Source organism: Onychomys torridus, chromosome 18 (genome assembly GCF_903995425.1).
Source record: "Onychomys torridus chromosome 18, mOncTor1.1, whole genome shotgun sequence".
Lineage (NCBI taxonomy): Eukaryota > Metazoa > Chordata > Mammalia > Rodentia > Cricetidae > Onychomys > Onychomys torridus.
Window position 1 is genome coordinate 63228179 of NC_050460.1, and position 25413 is coordinate 63253591.

Below are 25413 nucleotides of genomic sequence, written 5' to 3' on the forward strand. Positions count from 1 at the left end.
TGCGCCACCACAGCCCCGCTTTTTATTTTTAAAGATTTATTTTATTTTATGTATGTGAATGTTTCACCAGCATTTATATCTGGGCACAACTTGTATGCCTGGTGCTTCTGGTGGTCGGAAGTTGGGGGTCAGAGCCCTGGAAATGTAGTTATAGATACTTGTGAGCCACCATGTGGTTGCTGGGAACTGAACCCAGGTCCTCTGGAAGAACAACTAGTGCTCTTAAACACTGAGCCATCTCTTCAGCCTCCATTAATCCTTTTAAAAAATATTTATGCCATATGGTGGGGGTGCACACCTTTAATCCCAGCAATGAGGAGTCAGAGGCAGGAGGATCTCTGAGTTTGAGGCCATCCTGGTCTGCAGAATGAGTTCCAGGATAGCTAAGGCTACACAGAGAAACTCTCTCTCAAAAAAATTTTTTTTATTTTTATCTATGTGCATGTATATATACGTGTGTGTGTGTGTGTGTGTGTGTGTGTGTGTGTGAGAGAGAGAGAGAGAGAGAGAGAGTGTGTGTGTGTGTGTGAGAGAGAGAGAGAGAGAGAGAGAGAGAGAGAGAGAGAGAGAGAGTGTGCCCCCTTTGTATGAGTGCCCAAGAGGCCAGAAAAGGGCGTTGGATTCCTCGGATCCCCTGGAACTAGAGTTACAGACGGTGGTGAGCCACTCAATGTGGATCCTTGAAACAACAGGTGCTCTTTCTAGGCAGGGTCTCCTGTAGCTCAGGCTGGTCTCAGCCTTGCTGTGTGGGGATGACCTTGAACTTCTGATCACCTCTGCTTATATGTGGGGGTGGCACCCAGGACCTCCTGAGGGGTAGGCAGACACTACCAACTGAGCCAGAGCCTCAGCCAGATAATTCAATCTCTGTCAGGGCTCATGAGGACAGAGCGGGAGCATGGGTACTGTTCCTAAAACTGGAGGTGCGCTGAGACCCAGGTCTGGAGGTCTCTGGAGTTGGGGGGCCACCACTAGGCTTCTGAAGCCCCAGATTCAGCCCAGAGGCCCTGCAGGGTGAAGGCAGAGGAAGGGTACATGGTGTGGAAGTCGTCGGGCTGGTGGCAGACTCTGGCTGTCATCACCTCCTGTGAAATTGCTCCTGGCAGAGATGCAGGCAGGGAGGAAGCACAGGGCCAGGCAAGCAGGGAAGGGAGGAAGGGAGGAGGCTGGGACCATGCTGCGCGGGGCTTGGACAGAACTGCACTGGGCTGCCCAGGGTCCCCCAGGGGCTGCAGTCAGGGCCTTGCCTCAATGAGCTCTTCCTTGGACCTGTACTCTGAGACCACCACGTTCTCCCCGTCCGTGACTCTGGTGAGGCTCACGTGCAGCTTCCCGGTGGCGAACTTGTAGGAGTCTTCAGGCAGCACGTTGTACAAAAACTGTCGCATCATCTGTACCATCTTGCAGGATGGGGACAGAGGTCCCAGGAAGTACTTCTTCACCTCGGCCAGGCCCGTGTTCAGCACTCTGAGGTACTCCTCTGTGGAGGGAAACAGAGGGAGGTACACCATCAGCCGGCAGTGCAGGACCAATAGGAGGGTGTTGGGGTCCCCAGAGGTCTCCTAGTGAGATCTGAGCTTGCTTTAACACAGCAGGGCTGCATAAAAGTTTGACTTGATCACGTATGTGTTACCAGGTGCTTGGGAGGGTCTGCATTTGACTGTGCTGGGGGGCAGGGAGGTCTTTTGTGCTACCCCTTGGCATTCCTTTATAAAAGCCCTTTAGAAGAGACAGAAGGGGCCGGTGGGTTTTGACCTGGGCCCTCCCGAGGCTATCCCATGTTTCTGTCTCTCTCCTCTGTATTTCTGTCTAAATATTTCTCACTTCTTCCTGCTCAAGAGTATCCTGGGGTAGAGAGTGGGAGCAGACCCCACACAGGGGTGCCCTCAATGATGTCACCACTTTACCCCACAGCTCATAGTGACAAGGCCTGGGATCCAGAAGCCTGGGGGACTCAGGAACAAGCCTGCCATTCTGGACAGCACAGAGCCATGGAGGAGGAAGTCCCAGGTCCCCCACAGCTAGGGACCCGGGTGTCCTGCTTCTGGCCGTGGGTGGACACACAACAGAAACATTCAGTGGCTAAAAGATATTTCCTCCTTGCGTACAGCCCCTCCAGCCGCCTGTGCCCACGCCTGAGGTCCGCTACCAGGCGGGTTTCTGAGAGTCCTGTATGAGATTCTTATGCTTAGAGGCCACATACCCTAGACAGGCTTCACCCTCACTGAGTAGCAGAGGATGACCTTGAACTCCCGATCCTACTGTGCCATGCTTGGTTCATGCTGTGCTGGGAAGAGAACCCAGGGCTTCATGTACGCCGGGCACGAATTCTGACAACTTAGCTCTAGTCCCTTTCTGACAAGCAGGTTTTTTCAAATTTATTTTTTATTCGTGTGTATGTGCAAGTGTGTGTGTGTGTGTGTGTGTGTGTGTGTGTGTGTGTGTGTGCCACCCCCTCCCCCGCGTGTGCGCGACCCACAGAAGCTAGAAGAGGGTTGTTGGATCCCGTAGCTGAGAGCCGTCCAGCAAGTGCTCTTTAAAAAAAAAAAAAAACAAACTTGAACTTTTTATAAACAACAACAACAACAAATTGGAACATTTCACGAATTTGTACTCTTAACCAATGAGTCATCTCTCCAGTCCCACAACTATTATTTTTTCCTGGTGCCAGAGGTTGAACTCAGGGTTTTGCATAAGCTAAGCCTGTTCTTGACCACTGAACCACACCACCAGTCCTTCAACAAATGTCTCCTATGGAAAATTTTGCTGTAAGCCCCTGTCATGAATATGCAACAGGGACGTGTGCAGTCATGAGCTCTCCGCCGCCGCCGCCGTGGGAGGCAGCCAAGTGGAGGCCGCATGTGCAACGCTGTCAAAGAGCTTATCAACCAGATCTGCGTGTGGGCGGGAAGGGCCGAGTCTTTCCGGCTCGGTCCGCAGCAGACACACAGAGAAGGTAACTGATTTGCCCAAAGTCACACCCAACAATCTGGACACAATGAAAGGACAGTTTATTCTTGTTATAGTTCACAGATTGTACGTCACTGGTCTAACCTTGGAGACCACTCCACTAATGCTGGAGCACCATTGTACAGATTTGGAAACTGAGGCAGGGTAAGTGTCTTGCCTGAAGTCACACAGGCAGGAAATGTTAGTTTAATGTTCTTGTTTTTCTGACTCTGAACCATCACCCACACCCGGACGACATCTGCATTAACGGTAGGGACCCCGTACTTTGCTGTGAGCCCATCGCTCATGCTCCTTCCTGGGAGCCGGAAGCCTGGCAATTTCAGCAACTTCAACCTTACCATGCATAGGCATGAACAAACAGCATCTCCCCTCTAGGCCAGCAGTCTTTCCTGGCTACAAGGTTTCAGGTCTGAATTGGTCTCATCCAGAAGACAAGTTAGAATGGAGACATGTACTTTTGGGAACTGGTTTCACGTAGCCCAGGCTGGCCTCATACTCACTTACTATATAGTCAAGAGTGACCTTGTCACTCGGGAGGCAGAGGGAGGCGGATCTCTGTGAGTTCGAGGCCAGCCTGGGCTACAGAGTGAGTTCCAGGAAAGGCGAAAAGCTACACAGAGAAACCCTGTCGAGAGAGAGAGAGAGAGAGAGAGAGAGAGAGAGAGAGAGAGAGAGAGAGAGAGAAAGTGACCTTGAGCACCAGTTAAGTGCACTTTCTGTGCACCGTGCGTTTACCGGTTCCCTCAGAGGTCAGAGGGTGATAGATCCCCTGGAACCGGAGTTACAGGTGGTTGTGAGCTGCCAAGTGGGTACTGGAAATTGAACCCAGGACAACTGGAAGAGCAGCCAGTGCTCTTAACTGCTGAGTCATCTCTCCAGCCCAGTTTTTGAATTTTCACAGGCTGACGGAGGTCACTGACTTCCTCTTCTGCCTGCTTCAGCTTGTGCTACGGGTCTGGAGAGTCGTGGAGGTGCTGGGATGATGCAGAGACCTGTGCTTCTGTCATAGGAAGCACACCTGCTCGTGTGGGGACACACCAAACAGCTCAGATGCAGGCAGGCATGCAGCCACAGGTCTACTGCGGTCCCGGAGGTAGAGGCAGGCAGGAAGAGCGGGAGTTTGAGGATAGCCTGGGCTACACAACCCTGCCTCAAAAAACAAAACAAAACAACAAAAACCAAACCAAAACAAGACAGAAATGCAGAGAAACAGAAAGAAAAAGAAAGCTTCAGAATTCTCCACCCAGAAATGAATGTTTGGCCTATTTCCTTAGACCATCTATGATGGTCTACGATGTGCTATGTATTATTGTACACACTTGTAACTTACTTTCTAAACCTAATATATCATGTGTATATTTATTTGCCAATAACCTACGTATATATTGTTTACTTGTTTCGGTGTGTGTGTGTGTGGTGTAGATGCACCTCCTTTTGCATGTGCATGTAGAGGCCGTGATCTCTCACTGACCCTGGAGCTCACAGTCCCCACCTGACCAGAGCTGGCCATCCAGCCCCTGGGTCCTCTTCTCTGTGCCCTACCCCCACCCAGTGCTGGGTTACAAGGTCACAACTCCACACTCAGCTTTTTTTTTTTTTCCTTTGGAGCTGAGGATCGAACCCCGGGCCTTGTGCTTGCTAGGCAAGCGCTCTACCACTGAGCTAAATCCCCAAACCCCACACTTAGCTTTTTTAATGTTGGTCCTGGGGATCTGAACTCAGGTCCTCATGCCTACAGCAAGCTCTTTACCCCTGGGACCATTCTCCTAGCCCTGTTTTTAGTGTGTGTGTGTGTGTGTGTGTGTGTGTGTGTGTGTGTGTGTGTGTGTACAGGTGCTACAGGATGCTTGTGGCGGTCAGAAGACAACTTCCTGGAGTCAGTTTCCCCTTCCACCATGTGAATTCCAGGAACTGAACTCATTGTCAGGCTCTGTAGCAAGCAAGACCTTTACCTACTGAACCCTTCTGTTGGCCCCTATATGTAACCCAGGCTGGTCTTGAACTCACTGTTGCAGTGGATGATGACCTTGAACTCTAGATCCACCTGCCTCCACCTATTACGAGCTGTAATTATAGACCTGTGTCACCAAGCCTGTCTAAACACAAGTTTATAATGTCTTTAATATATTTAACAAAATAACCTGTAACCAGCACGCCTTTAATCCCAGCACTCGGGAGGCAGAAGCAGGTGAATCTCTGTGAGTTCAAAGCCAGCCTGGTCTACAGAGTGAGATCCAGGACAGCTGGAGATATACAGAGAAACCTTATCTTGAAAAATAAAAAATAAACAACAAACAAACACAGGAAGGAAGGAAGGGAAGAAAAGAAAGAGCTAGCTTGTGAGATGGCTCAGTGGGTAAAGTCGCTTACTGCCAAGCCTGGCAGCCAGAGTTCCACCCTCACGACCCACAAGGTGGGGGAGAGCTGACTCCTACAGGTGGTCCTCTGACCTCCACAGGTGCATGCACACCCACCAGTGGACACGCTGTGTTGGCTATGTTTCTGCCGCTTCGAGAAAACACTACGACCAAGGCAACACACGGAAGGGAGGGTTTGCTTGGGTTCAGGGCAGAGGGGGAAGAGTCTGTCATGACATGGCAACGTGGCAGCAAGTAGCAGATATGGTGGCTGGAGCGGAAGCTGAGGGCTCACAATTGGAACCTCAAGCCAAGAGCAGAGGGAGAGCTAACTGGGAATGGCTCAGGCTCTTGAAACCTTGCAGCCTATCCCCAGGGAAACACTGTGGTAGGTATTGTGTTCTCTGAAATATTGTGTGTTCCCCAAAATAAACATATCTGGGGTCAGAGAACAGACAGCCACTAGAACAAAGCCAAAAATGGTGGCTAGAAAATAGGAAGAGTAAGCCCTAACAGAAGTTGGGCAGTGGTGGTGCACACCTTTAATCCCAGCACTTGGGAGGCAGAGCCAGGTGGATCTCTGAGTTCAAGGCCACTTTAGAAACAGCTAAGCAATGGTGACCCGTGCCTTTAATCCCAGAAACCCAACCTTTAATCCCAGGGAGTGGGGGCAGAAAGAGAAAGGTATAGAAGGCGTGAGGACCAGGAACTAAGTGAGTAAAGCATGTAGTTAGTAAAGCATGTAGTTAGTTAAGCATTTGGTTGGTTAAGCATTCAGGCTTTGGAGCAACACAGTTCAGCTGAGATTCATGTGGAGGAGGACTCAGAAGCTTCCAGCCTGAGGAAACAGGATCACCTGAGGAACTAGCAAGGTGAGGTAGCTGTGGCTTGTTCTGCTTCTCTGATCTTCCAGCATTCACCCCAATAACTGGCCTCAGGTTTGTTTTTATTAACAAGTACTTTGAAGATTCCTGCTACAAAACACCTCTTCCAGCAAGTCTGCGTTACACCTCCTGAACCTACCCACACAGTCCAAACAACCTGGGACCAAGTAGTCAAACATCTGGTCCTGTGGGGACATTCTCATTCAAAATGCCACCCCACCACACACACAATTTCAGAGATTAGCCTGCCACAGGACTGGAGAGATGCTCAGTGGTTAAGAGCACTGGCTGCTCTTCCAGAGGACTGAAGCTCAACACCCACCTAGGACTCACAACCATCTGTAACTCCAGTTCCAGGACATCCAACGCCCCCTTCTGGCTTCTGTGGACATTGCATGCATGTGGTGCACAGACACACGTGCAGGCAAACACTCATAAACATAAAGCACAAATAGATGAATTATAATATATAAATAAACCAGGAGGAACAACCCATGCTAAATTCCTTGCCCATGTTCTGGATTCGTCTCTTTAGGACAAATTCCTAGACGTGGGAGTGCGGGGTCAAAGGTCTACATGTCTCCAGCATGAAGTGCTTATTTTAATTGTGGCTTTAGAACTAGAACAAGATTCACTCTGAGTCGATGCTCACCCACCCAATAGGGAGGGGTGGGACAGGGATGAACAGTGGCGGAGAGGATGAAAATAGTGTTGACATTTCCAGGGTCCCTACATCTGAAAACGGTTCGCTCTGGGAATCGGCTGTGTACTGCCTAGACACACAAAGCCAGGGAGGGAGGGGGCGGCTGTCTGGCTTCTCTCAGCCTGGCATTTGGTTTAAAATTCTCAAGGCAGGCACACTCCAAAAGGTCCCCCATCTCTCTGCGTCTTCTTGTTTCTCTCCTGGTTTCTGTGTGTCTGTCCTCGGGGACAGATGGTCTCACCCTCCTCGCTCACTCTTTTTTGGTGATAGGAAGAGAGAGGGATAACTAACCAGGTTAAACAAGTCTCCTGTGGTGGAGAATCAAGGACCAGCAGGTATGATGGCTCCTGCCTGCCACCCCAGAGCTCAAGAGGTGGAGGCAGGAGGATTGCTTCAAGGTCGAAGCGAATCTGGTCTAGTTTCCCAGCCGTGCTCACATAGTGAGACCCTGAGAGAGGAGAGAGAGGAGAGAGAGACAGAGGAGAGGGGGGAGAGAGGAGAGAGAGAGGAGAGAGAAAGGGGGAGAGAGAAAGAGAGACAGAGAGAGAGAGGAGAGAGAGGAAAGAGCGTGGGTTAAGCCCCGCCCGCTGCTGGGTTCGCAGCCTTCTTCATGCACCCTTGATTTTCCAGCACCCCCCACCCTCCCTGTCCCCCCCACCCCCCCACCCCCCACCCCCTCTGGGATGGTTATTGTCATCAACAGGAAGGACCTGGAGTCACCTAGGAGACAAACTCCTGGCCATGTGTGTCAGAGAGATTCTAGATTGAGTTCACTGAGGAGGCAAGACCTACTCTGAATGGGGCGGTGCCACTGCCCGGGCTGGGGTCCTGGGCTGCCTAGGAAGAAGGGGGCTGAGCATCAGCCTCCAGCTCCCTCTGCTTCCCGACCAGCTAGCTGCCTCCAGCTCCTGCCAGTCACGATGGACGGCGCCGCACTGTGAGCCCAACAAAGCGTTCCTTCCTCGGGCTGATTTTTTTGTCAGGTGCTTTTGTCACCATAAGTAGTGGCAATCTCCAGGCTGCCAGGCTCCTTTGGTCATGGTTTCTACACCAACCACAGCAACATGAGGTTTGAAAGGAGCATCTTGGGCTCTGCTCGGCGAACTCCAGGTTAGCTGCTCCCACCCAGTCCCCACTAGTCCCATCTACTTTTGTTTGTTTGTTTGTTTGTTTTGTTTTTCGAGACAGGATTTCTCTGTGTAGCTTTGCGCCTTTCCTGGAACTCGCTTTGTAGACCAGGCTGACCTCGAACTCACAGAGATCTGCCTGCCTCTGCCTCCCGAGTGCTGGGACTAAAGGCGTGCGCCCCCACCGCCCGGCAACGTCTACTGTTGTGAGGAAGCAATTCTCCCCTCTCCTCAGGATGCTGGATCTGCAGAGATCCTTCAGGAGCCTCTCAGATAGACTGGAAATCCTCCAGGGCCAACATTCCACCACCCAGCCAGTCTCCAGGATGGAGGTGGACACTCATGCTTGTTCAGCAGTGAGATCTCTGAGAAAGAAGAAACTGTTGCTTAACTCCACAGCAAAAACCCAGCAGTAGCTGGGCAGTGGTGGCGCCCACTCGAGCGTGTGGCTCTGGCCGGCCTCGCCCTCCATGCTCCCCTCTCCCCATTCCCTCTGCCTTGCTAAAAACCATTAGATTACATCCCTAACGCTAGCCACCAAGGACCATCCCCTTATTTGGCCTCTTCCTCCTCCTGAGGCTGACTACCGAGACCCAGCTATCAAAGGATTGAAGTCCAGCATCAAAAGCCCCCTTTGGCTCACCTAACACTTAAACATTAAACACTTCATCCTAACATGGGGTTTCCCCTTTACCTTTATAAACCACCATTTGCCTGTGTGCCACATCTGTCTCCTCTCTATCCTTCACTGAGTCATAAGATAGTTTGAAAGTTCCCTGCATACAGAATGCACTCAATATTGGGTATGCCAGAATAATCGCCCATATGGCTTCCACTGAACAAGGTCATCTTATCAAGACATGACGAAGTAGGGGTTAGAGAGATGCCTCAGCACTTAAGAGCATTGGTTCTTCTTTCAGAGGACCCGGATTCAATATCCAGCACCCACACAGTGACTCAGTACCACCTGGAACTCTTCCAGGGGAGCTGACGCCCTCTTCTGGTCTCCATGAGTACTTCACACATGTGGTACACAGACACATATGCAGACAAACACCCAAACATGTGAAAATAAATCCGTTTAAAATAAAATAAAAATAGATGGACACAGTAAAAGTGTGGCTGATAGGTGTGCCCATGGTCTGCAGAGGCTCAGGGCCAATCTGGCACCATGCCTCTTTTATGGGGGAGGGCTGAGTTTGAAAAAAAAATTGGGACCTAGGAAAATTACTGAAGGGGAAGAAAAGAGATAACTTGGTGCACAGGTATGTTATTTGATTAAGTGGGAAATATTTACCCCCTTCCCAAGAGTGAAGAGGTCTTACTAATCCTTAGTATTTGATACAGTGTCCGAAATCCAGGCAGACACTTAATTAACTGAATGCATACATAGATAATGAATAAATTAGTGAACTCAAGAAATCAAAAAGGGACATTGAGGCCCAAGAGACAAACAGCTGTACAAGATGACTCCAGAGTTAAAACATAGGCCTGTCTTCCTTCCCCCACACAGACGGAAAGGGCACTGGAGGCAGGCCCTTTAAGTGGCTGCATCCTGTTCCTGAGTGTGCAAGAATCAGGCCTGCTGTGTGGGATGGACCTAGGATGGAGGATGGGGTTGCGCACACATGCACACGCACCCAGTCTCAGTGGACTGGTAACCTAGCAACAGCCTCCATCTTAGCCAATCACAGTTGGCCAGCCAGCTCTCCCTTGCATTGAGATGACTGCTCAGGGGAAGATGAGGTGAGGTGGTCTCTGGGGAGGCACGGGTGAGCAGATTCCCAGGGAAGCCCTGGCAAGGCTCAGAATCCCTGCGTGGGGAACCTGTGAGCCTGAGACTCCAAACTGCGGGCAGAAATCCCAGCTGTGTTTTCCCAGGGGTCTTGACTACCTAACCACATTCTAATAATAACTGCTATTATCACTTAATGGAAGGAGTTCACCCAAACACACTTTCCCATCTTTTTCTGTTTTTCTTCACAGTGACAGTTAGACCCCAGGGGCGGTGACCCTGGTTCATGTGCCACACACCACAGAGGCATTTTGCTTTAAAGCCACACTGTTACTGGTAGGAAGCCTGTGGGACCCCCTGGTACTGCCAATTTTCAGCCAGAGGAGGCTTTATGCCAGGCAAATCTAAAGTGGAAATGGAATATATAAAACAGCAAAACACATGGCTGGTAAGGGTTGAAGCTGGATTGTTCTTGAACCCTGTGAGACTGCCCGGTCCCATCTAAGGCAAGGAAACCCCTCAAAATTCCTGAAAATGGGCAGTTCTAAGATCTTAGGTTGGGGGCTGGAGAGATGGCTCAGAGGTCAAGAGCACTGACTGCTCTTCCAGAGGTCCTGAGTTCAATTCCCATCACCCACATGGTGGCTCACAACCATCTGTAATGAGATCTGGTGCCCTCTTCTGTGTACATAATAAACAAACAAACAAACAAACAAATAAATAAATAAATAAAATCTTTAAAGAAAAAAAAGATCCTAGGTCAACAGTACTAGATGCAGGGAGAATGGCTGGGGGGGGGGTGGTTAAAATGCTTGCCAGGAAGGCATGAGAGCCCAGGTTTGGTCCCCAGAACCAGTATAAAAGCTGGGTGTACTGGTGTGCACTCATAACCCAGTGCTGGAGCAGGAGAGTCAGCTGGACTCCTAAGTCCTGAGGCTCACTAGCCAGCCAGTCTAGCCTGACTAGAGAGCCCCAGTTCCCTGTGTGAGAGACTTAAAAAGACAGGTGGACGACTCTCGCCAAGGAAAGACTTGTGAGGTTGACTTCTGACACCCCACGCACACACACAGTTGCACACAAATGCATGTGCACCTGCACACATATGCACTGATGGGCAGCCCCTCATATACAAATACCAGTCCAGACCCCATTTGTTTCTTTTTACAGGTAAGAATTCCAGCTCAGGAGAAGGTTGAAGCCGAGTAGATGGGTAGATGGATGGGTAGCTGAGTGGGTTGGTGGGTAAGGTTGTGTGTGGGTAGATAGGTGGATGGGTGGGTGGGTAAGTGGGTGGACACACACTCTGAGCCACAGGCCGTATGTTAGCAGAATTAGACCCTACAGGAAAACTCACATCTTCCACCTCTGCTCTGGACATACTCAGGCAAAAGCTCTGACCTACTTAGTGCTTGCGACAAAGCAAGACAAAAGCTGGGCTTCCCCGATGGTAACAGTCCACCCTGCAGACCCTTCTCTAACCTCACTGTTCTAGAGAACTGAGTTTAAAAGCTTAGATCGGGGGCAGCAAGACAGCTTAGCAGGTAGACATCTGCCACTAAGCCTGGTGACGTGAGTGGGATCTCCAGGACCCAGGACCCATATGGTGTAAGAGAGACAATGCACCCACAAGTTGTCCTCTGATACATGCATGCATACACGCACACATACACAAGCACACATGTAATTTTTTTTTTGAGCTGAGGATCGAACCCAGGGCCTTGTGCTTGCTAGGCAAGTGCTCTACCACTGAGCTAAATCCCCAAGCTTTTTTTTTTTTTTTTTGGTTTTTCTAGATAGGGTTTCTCTGTGTAGCTTTGCACCTTTCCTGGAACTCACTTGGTAGCCCAGGCTGGCCCCAAACTCACAGAGATCCACCTGGCTCTGCCTCCCAAGTGCTGGGGTTAAAGGCGTGTGCCACCACTGCCCAGTGACCAAATGTAATTTTTAAAAACCCTACTTAGTAGAATTTTTTTTAAAAAAAGCTATACTAAATTATGGCATGGTGGTTCACACTTGTAACCCTACTCAAAAAACTGATGCAGCAGGATTACCATGAGTTTGAAGCCAGCCTGGGCTATCCAGTGAATTTGAGGCCAGCCTAGGCTACTGTCTCAGTTAGGGTTTCTATTGCTGTGAAGAGACACCATGACCAAGGCAACTCTTATAAAGGAAAAGGTTTAATTGAGGTGGTGGCTTACAGTTTCAGAAGTTTAGTCCATTATCATCATAGTAAGACATGGCGGCATGCAGGCAGACTTGGTGCTGGAGAGGTAGCTGAGAGACCTTGCATCTTGACTCACAGGCAACAGGAAGTGGTCTGTCTCACAGGGCATGGCTTGAGCATATGAGACCTCAAAGCCGGCTTCCTCGGTGACACACTTCCTCCAACAAGAACACACCTCCCATTAGTGCCACTCCCTTTGGGGGCATTTTCTTTCTAACCACCACAGGCTACATAGTGAGATTCAGTCTCAAAACAACCAACTCAGGTAGTCAGTTGCTGTGGGAACAGGCTCATAACCTGGATTTCCACCCATGCGTCCATAAACCTCTTTCCCTGCCTTTGGACACGAGATGGGGTGTGTCTCCACCCCTGTGCACCTCTTTCTAAGAATCCAGGTGGATCTCTGTGAGTTCGAGGCCAGCCTGGGCTACCAAGCGAGTTCCAGGAAAGGTTCAAAGCTACACAGAGAAACCCTGTCTGGAAAAACCAAAAGAAGAAGAAGAAGAAGAAGAAGAAGAAGAAGAAGAAGAAGAAGAAGAAGAAGAAGAAGAAGAAGAAGAAGAAGAAGAAACTTTAGCCGGGTGGTGGTGGTGCACACCTGTAATCCCAGCACTCGGGAGGCAGAGGCAGGTGGATCTCTGTGAGTTTGAGGCCAGCCTGGTCTACAGAGCAAGTCCAGGACAGCCTCCAAAGCTACAGTGAAACCCTGTCTCAAACACACACACACACACACACACACACACACACACACACACACACACAAAAGAATCCAGGCACACTCTCCCAGCATTCATCCTGTGGAAGTGTCTTATGGATCATCCTGTACTAACACTGAGAAGGAGTAAATATGTCTAGAAAGTTCTCTGGAAACTCATTCAATACCTCAGGGCCATCACTCCCCTGCTTCTCTCTGCCATCTTTGAAGTTTGTGTTCCCAAGGCAGAACTCCACCCTGGCCCCATCCATAACCTTTCTGCCTGACTGGGGGACCCTAGATGAAAACAGAACACCTTACCCCAGGTGATGTTGGGCTGTGTGTGCGGCAGGGTGCCTCCCAGCACCCCTTCAGCTGTGAATCTCTCTAGCCCTAGGCCTCTTTCCTGTCATGGTCTCACCCTCACTCTCAGTCATGATAACTAGTTACCTCTGCTGCTGGAGGGAGTGCCTGGCTGCCTGAGGCTCCCACAATCAGACCTCCTTCCATCCCTCTCATAAGCCCCTCTCAGTCCAACTGCCCCTGCAGGGTCCTGCCCCACCCCTGTGTGATTGCCCCTGCAGGGTCCTGCCCTACCCCTGTGTGATTGATTACCCCTGCAGGGTCCTGCCCCACCCCTGTGCGATTGCCTCTGCAGGGGTACCCTTCATGGAGCCTCTTTGGTGCCTGCTGCTGAGCTGGGCTCTGAGTTCAAGTCCTTGACATGCTGCTTTCATGTGGGCAGTAGAGCTGTCTCCTCTACAGAACAGACTGAGGCTCAACTGGCAATGTTGAGGCACCCAGGTGGCAGACAGAGGAGCTGGCCTCCCAGCCCTGAGGAGCCACAGGGCAGGTTTATTCGTCACAGCTGGCTGCCTTTGTCAAGGAGATGCCCTCTATCTTAGCACTGACCCCTAATTTCCCCTCACCCTGTTCCCTGTGCATGACAGGAGGACCCTGTACCTCTTTACAAGCTCTTGGGGATCTGCCTTCCTAGAGTTCTTCTGACCAGCATCCATGGGCTCGGACAGCCCTGGGAAGAGGAAGAGTCTTTAGAGAGCCAGACCCAAGTGATATCTTCAGTGAAGGCTGCCAGGCCCTAGGCTCCCTTCCCAGGCCAGGCCAGTCTCTTCTCCAATCATTCCTGTAAAGGCCCTGAGTTCAGCTCCCAGCATCCACATCAGAAGACACACAGCCAGCTGTAACTCCGATTTCAGAGGACCTGGACTTCTCTTCTAGCCTCTGAGGACATCTGCACACATGTGGAACACAGACATACATGTGGGCACAGAGAGACAGAGAATAAAATAAATAAAGAAATCTTTAAAGAAGACATTGTAGAAAGGCCTCCTGGTCCCTTATGAATGAGACAACAGCAGCTGTGCCAGATGGAGCCACACGAGTGTCTCCTTGCTGGGACTCCTGGGAACCAGTTTGGAAACCTAGGTATGTTCTACCTTTAACCCGCTCCTTTCTCTCCCGGAGTCTAAATACAATCCCATGTAAAATGAGGGTGGAGCTAGGTGACTTCCACAGCATCCTGTGCGGTAGAGGCTGCACCCCACACTTAGAACTGACGAGGTAAATCCTCAAATAGAAAAGACATTCACACGTCACACCCCAACAGCCAACAGTCAAGTAGCCCCTGTTTCATGTGGGCTGGGGGAGCCCCAAGATCCAAGATTGTTCAGAGATTGATCTGATTGATGACATGAGACAGGAATCTGAATGAATTAGAGCAGGGGTGAGGGCAGTGGGCAGATCGCAGAGCGAAGGAGAGGAGGAGCTGGGAGGGAGGGTGTTTGTGTCTCAGGGGAACATATCTCCAGAGAGCAGAGAAGGTTAGCCTAGACATGGGGCTCAGTGCAGGCACTGCCCAGGCCTCTGCAAGCCCAGGACACCACAGATGTCCCTCCCTAGCCAACACAGCCTTACGCCATGGTGGTTCTCTGGTCCCGGCCTTGGTCTCAGGCAGGGGACAGTTTCCCTGTTCTTCTCCTTTGTGGTGGTGTTAGGGTCGGACCAGGGGCCTCCTGCACTCCAGACAAGCACCTTGTCATTTTATGTCACCCAGTAACAGTTGCTGCCAGAGACTACTCTCTATCACCTCCTCTTGACTCAGCCTTTGGCTCTCCATTCCTTGCCTACATGTAGGGTCTTCTGAAAGCAGGCCTGCATTTCCCAGTCTCCTCTGCTACTAGGCAAGGCTATATGACTAAGTTCTGATCCACAGATGAGGGCTAATAAGAAGTGTGTCACCTCCAAGTCCCACCCTGGAGGAAAGGGGTGTGTCCGCCTCCTCTTCTGACTAGATGCAATGTGGACATGGCCATGGGGCGGGAGAGGAGGGGAGCGGGCAGGGGAGAACACCTGTGTGTACCTTGATGGCAGTTTCAGACTCTTGGGGCCTATCGAGAATCCCACACAGACCTTAGGGGACCTAGAACACGTGCTATGGACAGTCTTCTGTAACAGCCTCCTGGGTTCTGACTCCAAGCGGGCACTGTGCCGACAGGGGAGGGGGTGGGGGGGATGGTGGGTGGGGGGCTGATGATGTCTCCTCCACTGTACTGCAGGTCCAGGAAAGTCCCACACTGGCCAGAGGATATCTGGGACCAGAGAGTGGAGGGAGAAGGGGAGAGAGTGGATCAGACTAGCTTTGGTCTGAAGCCTTTCCCTTCTTGCGAAACTCCACCCAGAATGGCCACACGAAAGCGAGCCCTGGAGTGGGTCCCTGGACTGCAGGGACATCGGCAGCTCCTGTCTCAGGGTTGATCCTGATTCACACTCCTCACTGGGAGATTCTCAGCTCTGCCGCTGCCTACCTGAGAGCCCGCTAAGGGCCCCGAGAACTGAGGAGGGCAAGGTTTATGCTGTGCTGGAGATCAAACTCACCTTCTGCTTGCTGGCCAGTGGTCTACGACGGACGGAGTCACATCTCCAGCCCTAAGTTATTCTTTAAGGCCTTCTACAGTAACAAAGCAAGGTTAGGGCTGGGGTGGCGTGCCCTTGGTCAATGCCGCAATCAAATAGGGCTCCAGGGTGTGTAACATCATCCTGTATCATGTGCTCAATTTTTTCCGTGTTAATTTTTTTTAAACGGACAGGAATGTTCACAGAAGCACTACTCATAATAATAGCTCCAAGTAAAAACAACCCAGATGTCCGTCATCAAATGAATGGATAAACCCATATGCTAGATCTACCCAGTAGAATATTATTCAACCATTAAAAAGAAAATGACTGGTCACCCTACATCCTGGTGAAGCTGGCTAACATCATGCCGAGGGAAAGAAGCCAGATGCAAATCAGCACACGCATTGCATGTCTCCTTTTAGGTTAAATGTGAAGGATCATGTTGTGTTAAACATGCTCATCTGAAGAGACTGAAAAGTGGATCCGTGAATTCTGGGGACTCGGCGGCGGGGGGGGGGGGGGGGGGGGGTCAGGGGGATTAGGAGGCAAGAGGTAAAGAGCAGAAGGTTCCTTTGTGGGGAACTAAAGTGTTCTAACATTGACTTTGGGGCTCGCTGCATAACTGACAAGCCAGGCAAACTCTAAGTGGGGTGAGCGGCGTGGTAAGTAAACCATGCATCAATCAAGCTGAAGCCTTCGGTTTGTGTTGTGTGCCTTTCCCACCTGAAAAGCCCCTGTGAACTGGAAACTGCCTCTCTGAAGCTGGGACGTCAGGTGGCCTGTGCCGTCCATATTCTGGACACACAGGTTTCCCCACTTTGACGTCTGTCATGTCGTCATCCTCACCCTGCAAGCACCAGCTGCTCCCTCAGGCAGTCCTGACTGCAGGGCCTGGCCTCACTGTCTGTCTGTCTAGGACCCGGGCAGTCCTGACTGCAGGGCCTGGCCTCACTGTCTGTCTGTCTAGGACCCGGGCAGTCCTGACTGCAGGGCCTGGCCTCACTGTCTGTCTGTCTAGGACCCGGGCAGTCCTGACTGCAGGGCCTGGCCTCACTGTCTGTCTGTCTAGGACCCGGGCAGTCCTGACTGCAGGGCCTGGCCTCACTGTCTGTCTGTCTAGGACCCGGGTGGTACTTCCTCCAGTGTTAGCACTACAAAGTGAAAGCCAGGCATGGGGAGACTGTGGTCCCAGAACTTGGGAGGTGCAGACAGGGGAAACATGAGTTCAAAGCCAGACTTGGCTACATGAGACCAGCCTGGTCTACGTGAGACTCTGTCTCAAGAAAAGAGAAAGACAGAGAAGGAAACATGGACAGCAGGAGGGAAGGCTGGCCACTCCAGTCTTTTGGGGGGAGGGGTTCTTTCTGTAGTAGCAGCCGAAGGGGTGGGGCTGCCAGACCACTGAATCTTTATCCTTTGATAAGAAAAGAGATTTTTTTTGGGGGGGTTGGGGGGGAGCTGGAGAGATGGCTCAGTGGTTAAGAGCATTGCCTGCTCTTCCGAAGGACCCATAAGGCAGCTAGCTCACAACTGTCTGTAACTCCTGTTCCGGGGGTTCAACACCCTCACACAGACATCCATGCAGGCAAAATACAAGTATATAAAATACAAATAAATAAATTTTTAAAAGATAAGAAATTATTTTGGGGGTTGGGAGATGGGGTTCCATGTGCAAAGGCGCTTGGTGCTAGGCCTGAAGCCCTGAGTTTGATCCCTGGAAGCAGCCTGGTGGAGAGAGAGAACAGACTGCTAACAATTGTCCTCTGACCTAGAGGAATGAATGAATGGAATCTCAGACACCCTCTAAGAAACTGTTTTCAAAACACAGGAAATTCGGCTCTGTGAGAATGTGTCCCACTTCTGGCCACACCGGAAATTCGGGAACCCCGCTGGTTGTCATGGAGACTGCCTCTCCTCAAATAAATTGAAGTGGGAATGGTGATGTCATCTCTGATGACAACCGGGCCGGGTGTGCAGCGCTTTTGCTCTGTCTTCATACAGAGTGAGGTAGACCCCACCAGTGGACACTCCGCCCCGCAGTCTCCACTTCCCCGGGGAAGAAGTAGTCTCCGGTCACAGAAGCCCCAGACCGGAGCAGCTTTGAGAAAAGAAGTGGGGCTGAGCTTAAGAATTTGCTTAAAACAAAACAAAACAAAAACAAACAACACCAAAAAAGGCAGGGCACCTGGATTAGCAGGCAAGGGTGCTTGCCGCCAAGCCTGATGGCCTGAGTGATACCCAGGACTGTGGGGAGCAGAGGAAGCACCAAGTGGATAAGGCTGAGTCAACGTGTGCTGTTGGCATGGGCACTGCCATGCCAAGGACCCAGGGCCTCAGCCTTATGGGGGTGGTAAAGTCTTCTCTAGTCTAGGGATGGGTGTCCCTAGTGTGTGTAGAAAATGTCCACCGTCACTTTCTCCCCCTGGTATTTCCAGCCTGCAGACTGCCTCCCTGCAGAGACCCCTCCTACCGAGATTAACTAACCCGCCTCCTTGTCCAGCTGTATGTAGTAACCTGCCTCCTGGTTTATCTGCATACAATACCCTGCCTTCGTGTTCAACTGCGTATAACAAACACACTGAGCCTCCACGGTGCTGTGGTTTCTCCATCAGAAAGGCCAGCCCACACCACCCTAGCCTATTCTGTCGTTTCTTCATCCTCTTGATGCCCCTAGTCAGGGTTCGAGGACCCAAGCTGTGTAAGGACATGGCATAGGACCTACATGGTAGAGGGAGAGAAGCAACTCCTGAAAACTGTCCTCTGACCACATGCTCACTGTGGTCCTTGTGCACCCGCACACGAACACACACTCATTCATGCATGCACGTATATGCACAATAAATAAATGTAATAAACGTAATTTCAAAAAGCGACAGATCTAGCCGGGCGGTGGTGGCGAAGCCTTTAATCCCAGCACTCGGGAGGCCGAGCCAGGTGGATCTCTGGGAGTTCGAGGCCAGCCTGGTCTACAGAGCGAGATCCAGGACAGACACCAAAACTACACAGAGAAACCCTGTCTCGAAAAAACAAAACAAAAGCGACAGATCTCCAGTTATATACACAGTGACCACACATAAACTATGAGGTAATGGAGGCACTTTTAAGCTACCCAGATGTGTGCCAAATGCCCAAGAACAAGAGCGGGGAGGGGGGGGACACCCTCAGACCCAGCTCAGACCCTGTTACCCCAATGCTGAGCCACCAGGAAATGCCATGGGAAAGGAAATCCCCTCCCAATAGTAAAAACCACAAGAGTCCTCTAGGGGCTAGATAGATTTATTTCTAAATAAATCTATCCCAGGAGGGTGAGGCAGGAGAATCCCCATGAGTTCCAGGCTAGCTTGGTCTATGGAGGGAGATAAAACAAAACAAAAACTCTTACATCGATAAACCTGATAAATGACATACAGTGTCTTTATTAAAGGACATAATGAGTGGAGGGATGGGATGTGTTTATCATGGGAAGGTATAATTTCAGATAAAAATCTCAGCTCTCATGTTGGAGCGGGGAAAGGGGCCCGGTTTGAGGAGGAGGGAAGAGCAGGAGGAGGGGGAAGGGGGAAGCAGATCCGTGGGCACCAGACAGGCACGTGGAGCACAGACATACGTGCGGGCCAAACTTCCGTACACGTAAGAACAAACAACAGACACATCATTGCTTTAAAGATGTCTCGAACGTGCAGGGCATGGTGGCACATGTGTGCACACATATGTGCCTGGGTATGCTTGAAATTCTGGCACTGGAGAGGCAGAGGCAGGAGGATTCCTGGGGCAGTCTAGCCTAATTGGTGAGTTCCAGGCCACTGAAAGACTGACTCAATAGAGGTAATGATCCTGAGTGTGACATCCAAGGCTGTCCTCTGGCCTCCACATGGGAGCATGCGTACACACACACACACACACACACACACACAGAGACACACACACATACACACACACACACAGACACACACACACACACACACACACACACAGACACACACACATACACACACACACACAGACACCACACACACACACACAGACACCACACACACACACACACACACACATACACACACAGACACACACACACAGACACACACACACAGACACACACACACACACACACACACACACACACAGACACACACACACAGACACACACACACAGACACACACAGACACACACACACAGACACACACAGACACACACACACAGACACACACACATACACACACATACACACACACAGACACACACACACACACACACACACACATACACACACATACACACACATACACACACACAGACACACACACAGACACACACACAGACACACACACACACACACAGACACACACACACAGACACACACACACATACACACACACCACACACACACACACATACACACACACACACACACACACACACACACACTCCTGTGTGTCTCTGGGGATTAAACTGTACAGTCATGTCCAAGAATCCTCTAGCACGCCATAGAATAGTCCATGACAGACTCTCCTGGAGTCTAGAAGGGCTGGCGTGCATTATGGGCTGGCGTGCATTATGGGCGTGTCAGACACAGCCAGCCTGCTCACTGCACTACTGTTTACAACCCAGGACTCTGGGTGTGCATCCGCAAAGTAATGTGCAGGGGTCTGGTGTTGATGGCACATGACCTGGGCCCGGACCCCACTGAGCTTCCGATAACGGGTCAGGACCCTAATCACTTGTTCTGTCTACATAAAATGCTCTCCCCAAGGTGTTCTCTTTACATTTTTTTTTTTTTTAATTTTCTTTGGTTTTGGTGCTTTGTTCTATTTTGAGACACAGTCTCTCTACATAGCCCTGCTATCCTAGAACTCTCTACTAGACCAGTCTGGCCTCGAACTGAGAGATCTGCCTGTCTTTGCCTCCCGTGTGCTAGGATTAAAGGCGTGCACCACTAGGCCCAGGCCCAAGACATTTTGCAGCCCTCTCACTGCATCAGGTCCTGTAAAGCTCTCCTTCCCCCATAGCTAACCCTGCAGCCACAAAGACAGCGTCCCGCGGGAGCAGCGTCCCACGGGAGTCCACTCTACTCAGCAGCGACATGGTTATGTTGAAGTGTCCACTGTGGCCAGACTAGGTTCAGGTGGCACCTTCCTTCCCAAGCACTGTTTGTACCACTTCAGGCAAGTTGTATAAGTGTCCTGTGACTCAGTTTCCTCCTTTGTGTCATGGGAGATAATAATAGTTTTCACCTCAGGTCTGGATGACTTAATATGTTAAAAACTCAGAATGGGGGTCTGATCCAAAGGCTATGCTGCTTATCAGGAAATCACTGGGCAGTAAAATGGCTGAGCTGGCTTGGTCCTCACAGAGCCATGCTGGGTCCAGGCCTCAGTCCCTCACAGAGACCTCTTCATGACTTCCTTCCATTCCGAGAGTTCCATGGCGGCCTCAGGCTGGCTAAGCACGTTTCTTATTTCTCCAACGGAATAAACTGAATTGGTTCTAAAGTCTTGCCATAAACTCACTGGGATGGTATATTTTTAAGAACTTGATCTAAAGGCGGCAGGGACTGAGGCTGGGGTAGAGTGCTTGCCTAGCATGCGCAAAGCCCTAGGTTCAATTCCTAGCCCCACAAAAACGAGCATGGTAATGCACACCTGTAGCCCCTGGAAGGAGGAGGCAGGAGGATCAGTAGAAGTTAAGGTCGTCCTCAGCTAAAGAGTTCAAGGCCAGCCTGTGCTACATGAGACCCTACCTAAAATAAAGGCAAGGGTGGAGTGATGGGGGGTGCAGGGGGGAACAACACCAGTTAAGGCCAGGGCCTCCTCCTCCCAGGGAGCACTGTCTCCAGGGCAGGGAGTCCGCATTCCCAGGAGGAACCAACTCTTACCCCAGGCCCCTTTCTGAATGCCACTGGACGGAAAGGCATTGAGAGTGTACCCTCAGAGGGCCTTGTGCCTAAGAAAAACCCAGAAAGATCTTTGCTCCTTTCTTTGCCCCATCTTGGAGAGGAAGAGTGGACTAGGGCCTGCAGGATGGGTCAAAATTTTAACTCTTCTTTTCCCACCGTTTCTTACAGACTTAAAAAGAAAAGGCACCTTGCATATACGTGGTACTTAGTGAGCACTGCCATGCTCTCAGATAAAGCCCCCCCCCCCCCCAGCAGAGGTCCAGGCAGCAGGGTACGGGATGCCATCTGCCTCCTCAGAGACATCTAACAGCTGACACTTCAGTTGGTCTCATCAGCTCTACCTTCTAGCACATTCTATACCCAAGCTCCCATCCTAACACCATCCACATGGCACTACACTGGTCTCCTACCTCACGTCTACTGCCTAGCAGTCGGGGGTCCTTAAAACCCCCAAATAAATAATTGGCGGTTTCCAGCACTCCTGTGCCCCAGTCACCAAGCAGTTCACGCCTGTTAACACAGCTCCTCCTTTAACCCCAGGTCAGGGCATCACGGGGATTGCCCTGATGGAGGAAACTGAGGCCCAGCAAGTTCAGCAACTGGCCTCGATTTCTACAGACCGGAATGCCAGGGCTAGGACTCAGGGGCAGGCACACTCTTGGCAGCCCTCAGCTGTCAGCACTAGGTAGGAGCTGGCCACTGTAGTCTCAGGCCACCTGACCCCTCAGTCGCCACCTCCAACCTTCCCTCACCCCGCGTCCCCCTCGGGCCCATTCCCCTGGGCTCCGGAAAGGTCCTTCCTCTGCACCCCACCTCATGCAACCTCCACTTGGCCGCCACCTCCTCAGCATGACCCTCCTTGTACATCTTTCAAACATGGTGTCCTTTCCCCTTCATCCCCGGCCAGCTTCAATTTGTTCACAGACCCCTGTCACTTCCCATCACGACAGGGGAGACATCCCTATTTAAGTTGATCTCTTTTCTTTCTGAAACATTCTAGAAGCTCAGTTCCACAAGGGCCTGCATCACGGCCTGGCACTGAGCAGGTAGGGTGGTCGGGCCTGTGCTCTACACTGCGAGACAAGGAGCCTGTTGCTCAGAGCCCCGGGTCAGCACTGTGGCCCGTGACCCACCAGGACAGAGACGAAGCTCCTGCACTGGGCCCCACTCTGTTCTTGCCTCTCCCCAAACCTCAGACTTGCAGCTTTCCGGTGGGAATCCCCTCCACATGAGGAGGATGAGAATCACTCTCTTCCCTGGGTGTCTGCACTTTAGAGGAAGCCTCACCCAGCCTCCTCACTCATGACAGTACTGAGGGAGGAGTGTGTGTGTGTGTGTGTGTGTGTGTGTGTCTGTCTGTCTGTCTGTCGGGAGAGGCTGTGCTTCCTTCCTTCTGGCTTGGGCACAGGGCAGCTCACAGCTAAGGGCGCCGTGGAAGGTCTCTGCTCACCAATGGGTGGTGGCACACCTCGAGGCTGACCACGACCCCACTGACCATCTCATTTCCTACCTGCTAGATCTGGCTTTGTCCCAAAGCACTTCCAAAGCTGTCAAGGTCATGCTCCAGAGGAGTCCCTCCAGCAGCCCCCGCCCCCCCAGAGACCCCAGAAATAAAGGTCTTACCCATTTCAATCCCACAGATGACCAGGGCTGCGATCACTGCGCCAGCTGACGTCCCTGCGAAGCGATGGGCTGTGTCCAGCATCCTCGGGGCCAGGTCTCGCAGAGCGTCCACGGCCCCAGCTTGGTAGTAGGAAAGGAACCCGCTCCCCGAGAAGGAGATGGAATGAGGGGTGTCTGGGTCCCCCTTGAACACCTGTTCCTCCATCTTCGGGGCCTCTGGTCTCCCGGTGGAGGAGGAACCTGTCTGCCTTGGCTCGGTGTCTCCTTCGCCTGGAATGTGGCGACTCTACTAGCCCAGCCAGGCACCCATGGGTGGTTCACCCAGCCACTTCCTGGGCCTGTTTAGCTTTGCTAAGAGGCACCCCGAAAGACTGATAAGGGACCTCAGGGCCTGGATGAAAGGCAGATGGCCCTGGGAGTCACGGGCAGGGTCCTGGTCCTACAGACCCCATGCTGGCTTCATGGCCTAAGTAGACTCATGTCAGGCACAGGTTCCTCAGCCCTCTCCACCCATCCCAAGTGCACCTAGGAGTGGGCCATCCCCTGCTCCCTGCTCGGGAGGCGGTGCCTCTCAGCCCTTGCCAGCCAGTTGCAAAATCTCTGCCAGTGCCTCGCCCTGTGCCTCCCTCACTGACAGGCTGCTGCAGGGACAGTGACAAGCCACCATCCCCAGGTGTCCTCCTAACCCCCAGGATGGGCTGCTGGGTGGCTCTGGCTTTTAAAGGGGAGGAGTAACTTCCACCTGTACCCCTCCCCCACCCCCACCCCCAAACTGGAAATGTTCTTACATAAGCACCTCTCTTGTTTATTCTTTCGTTAGGATTGGCTCTGGGCAAAACTGTAACAGAGAAGTGTGGCTCTGGGGGTCTGGCCTGGTTTGCTGTGATAACGCCAAAGCAACTAGGGGGAGGTATTCCAGCTTACAGCTTCCGGTCCATCATGAAAGAAAGTCAGGGACACAAGAACTGAGACAGAGGGCATAGAGGAATGCTGCTTACTGATTGTTTTCTTTCTTTCTTTCTTTCTTTCTTTTTTTTTTTTTTTTTTTTGGTTTTTCGAGACAGGGTTTCTCTGTGTAGTTTTGGTGCCTGTCCTGGATCTCGCTCTGTAGACCAGGCTGGCCTCGAACTCACAGAGACCCGCCTGCCTCTGCCTCCTGAGTACTGGGGTTAAAGACGTGCCCCACCACTGCCCAGCTTGATTGCTTTCTTATATAACCCATGACCACCTGCCCAGGGGTGGGACTCTCCACAGTGGGCCAGGCCCTCTCATTAATCAAGAAAACGCCCCTAAGGATTTGCTCACGGGCCAATCTAACAGAGGCAAATCCTCAGAAGAGGTTCCCTCTTCACAGCCTGTGTTAAGTTGACTCCTACCCATCACTCATGCCCTCTCCTTTTCTCCGGCCTGGCCAAGGGATGGCTCACACGCCTCCAAGCCCTGTGCTGGCTTGCCGTGTTGTTTTAGTTGCCTGCAGAGGCCAGAAGAGGACATCGGCTACCCTGGAGCTGGAATCACAGGCAATTGTGAGCTGCCTGATGTAAGTGCTGGGAGCTGAATCCGGGGCCTCTGGGAAAGCGCCAAGCACCGAGCCATCTCTGCAGCCAATAGAGTGTATAGGAGGAAAGCTAGATCACTCCAAGACCATCACACAGATAAACAGATTGTGGGTGGGAGGGGCAGTCATGGGCTTGGGGGCTAGGGTTAGTTCTAGGGTTGCCCAGCAGGACTCCTGGGGAGGAGTGATTTTCCTCACAGCCCAAAAGTGTCACTGCAGACCACTAAGACTGCAGGAGCTCCCCTCCTCCCCCTCCTCCCCTCCCCCCTCCTTCCTCTTCCACCATCATAGTCACTACACCGCACAGCATCAGGACCAGAATTAGAACGGAGACACCAAGTTGTCCCCCTCCAAGTCTCAATCGACCCTGGCCTCTCTGTAGGTGGTGACATCCATGTCTTTCCTGGTCCTAGAAGCTCCCATCACCTTGGATGGTTTTGTTGATCCAGACTGGAATTACAGGGTAAGGGCAATGTCCAGTAACCACTGAGGAGGGAGTGGTCCAGCGTTCCATTCTATGTAGATAGCTTCAGACATCTAATCGTCAAATTTGGAAGGCAGCTTTTGATTAAGTGTGTGTGTGAGAGTGTGTGCATGTGTGTGTGAATGTGCAACTGTGCGAACATGCTAAAGAGGCAGAGGCGGGGGGGTGTGACAGGAAGGAGCCAATGGCTTTTGGCAATGGGAATTGAGGAGAAGTGCTCGCCGCCCCCACCAACTTCCCCAAA

General features: G+C 51.6%; 1 protein-coding gene across 1 annotated transcript in view; it reads right to left on the bottom strand.

Moving 5' to 3' along the window:
* Positions 1–23837, bottom strand: part of Pnpla1 (patatin like phospholipase domain containing 1) — a 39782-nt gene extending 15945 nt beyond the window's left edge. Inside the window, exons 1-2 of the mRNA XM_036166991.1 lie at positions 23128–23837; positions 1248–1480 (exon numbers count right to left, since the gene is read on the bottom strand). Of these exons, the coding sequence (XP_036022884.1) occupies positions 1248–1480; positions 23128–23332 (438 nt within the window). The 5' untranslated portion in view covers positions 23333–23837. The remainder of the gene's footprint in view (positions 1–1247; positions 1481–23127) is intronic.
* Between the last annotated feature and the right edge of the window lie 1576 nt (positions 23838–25413).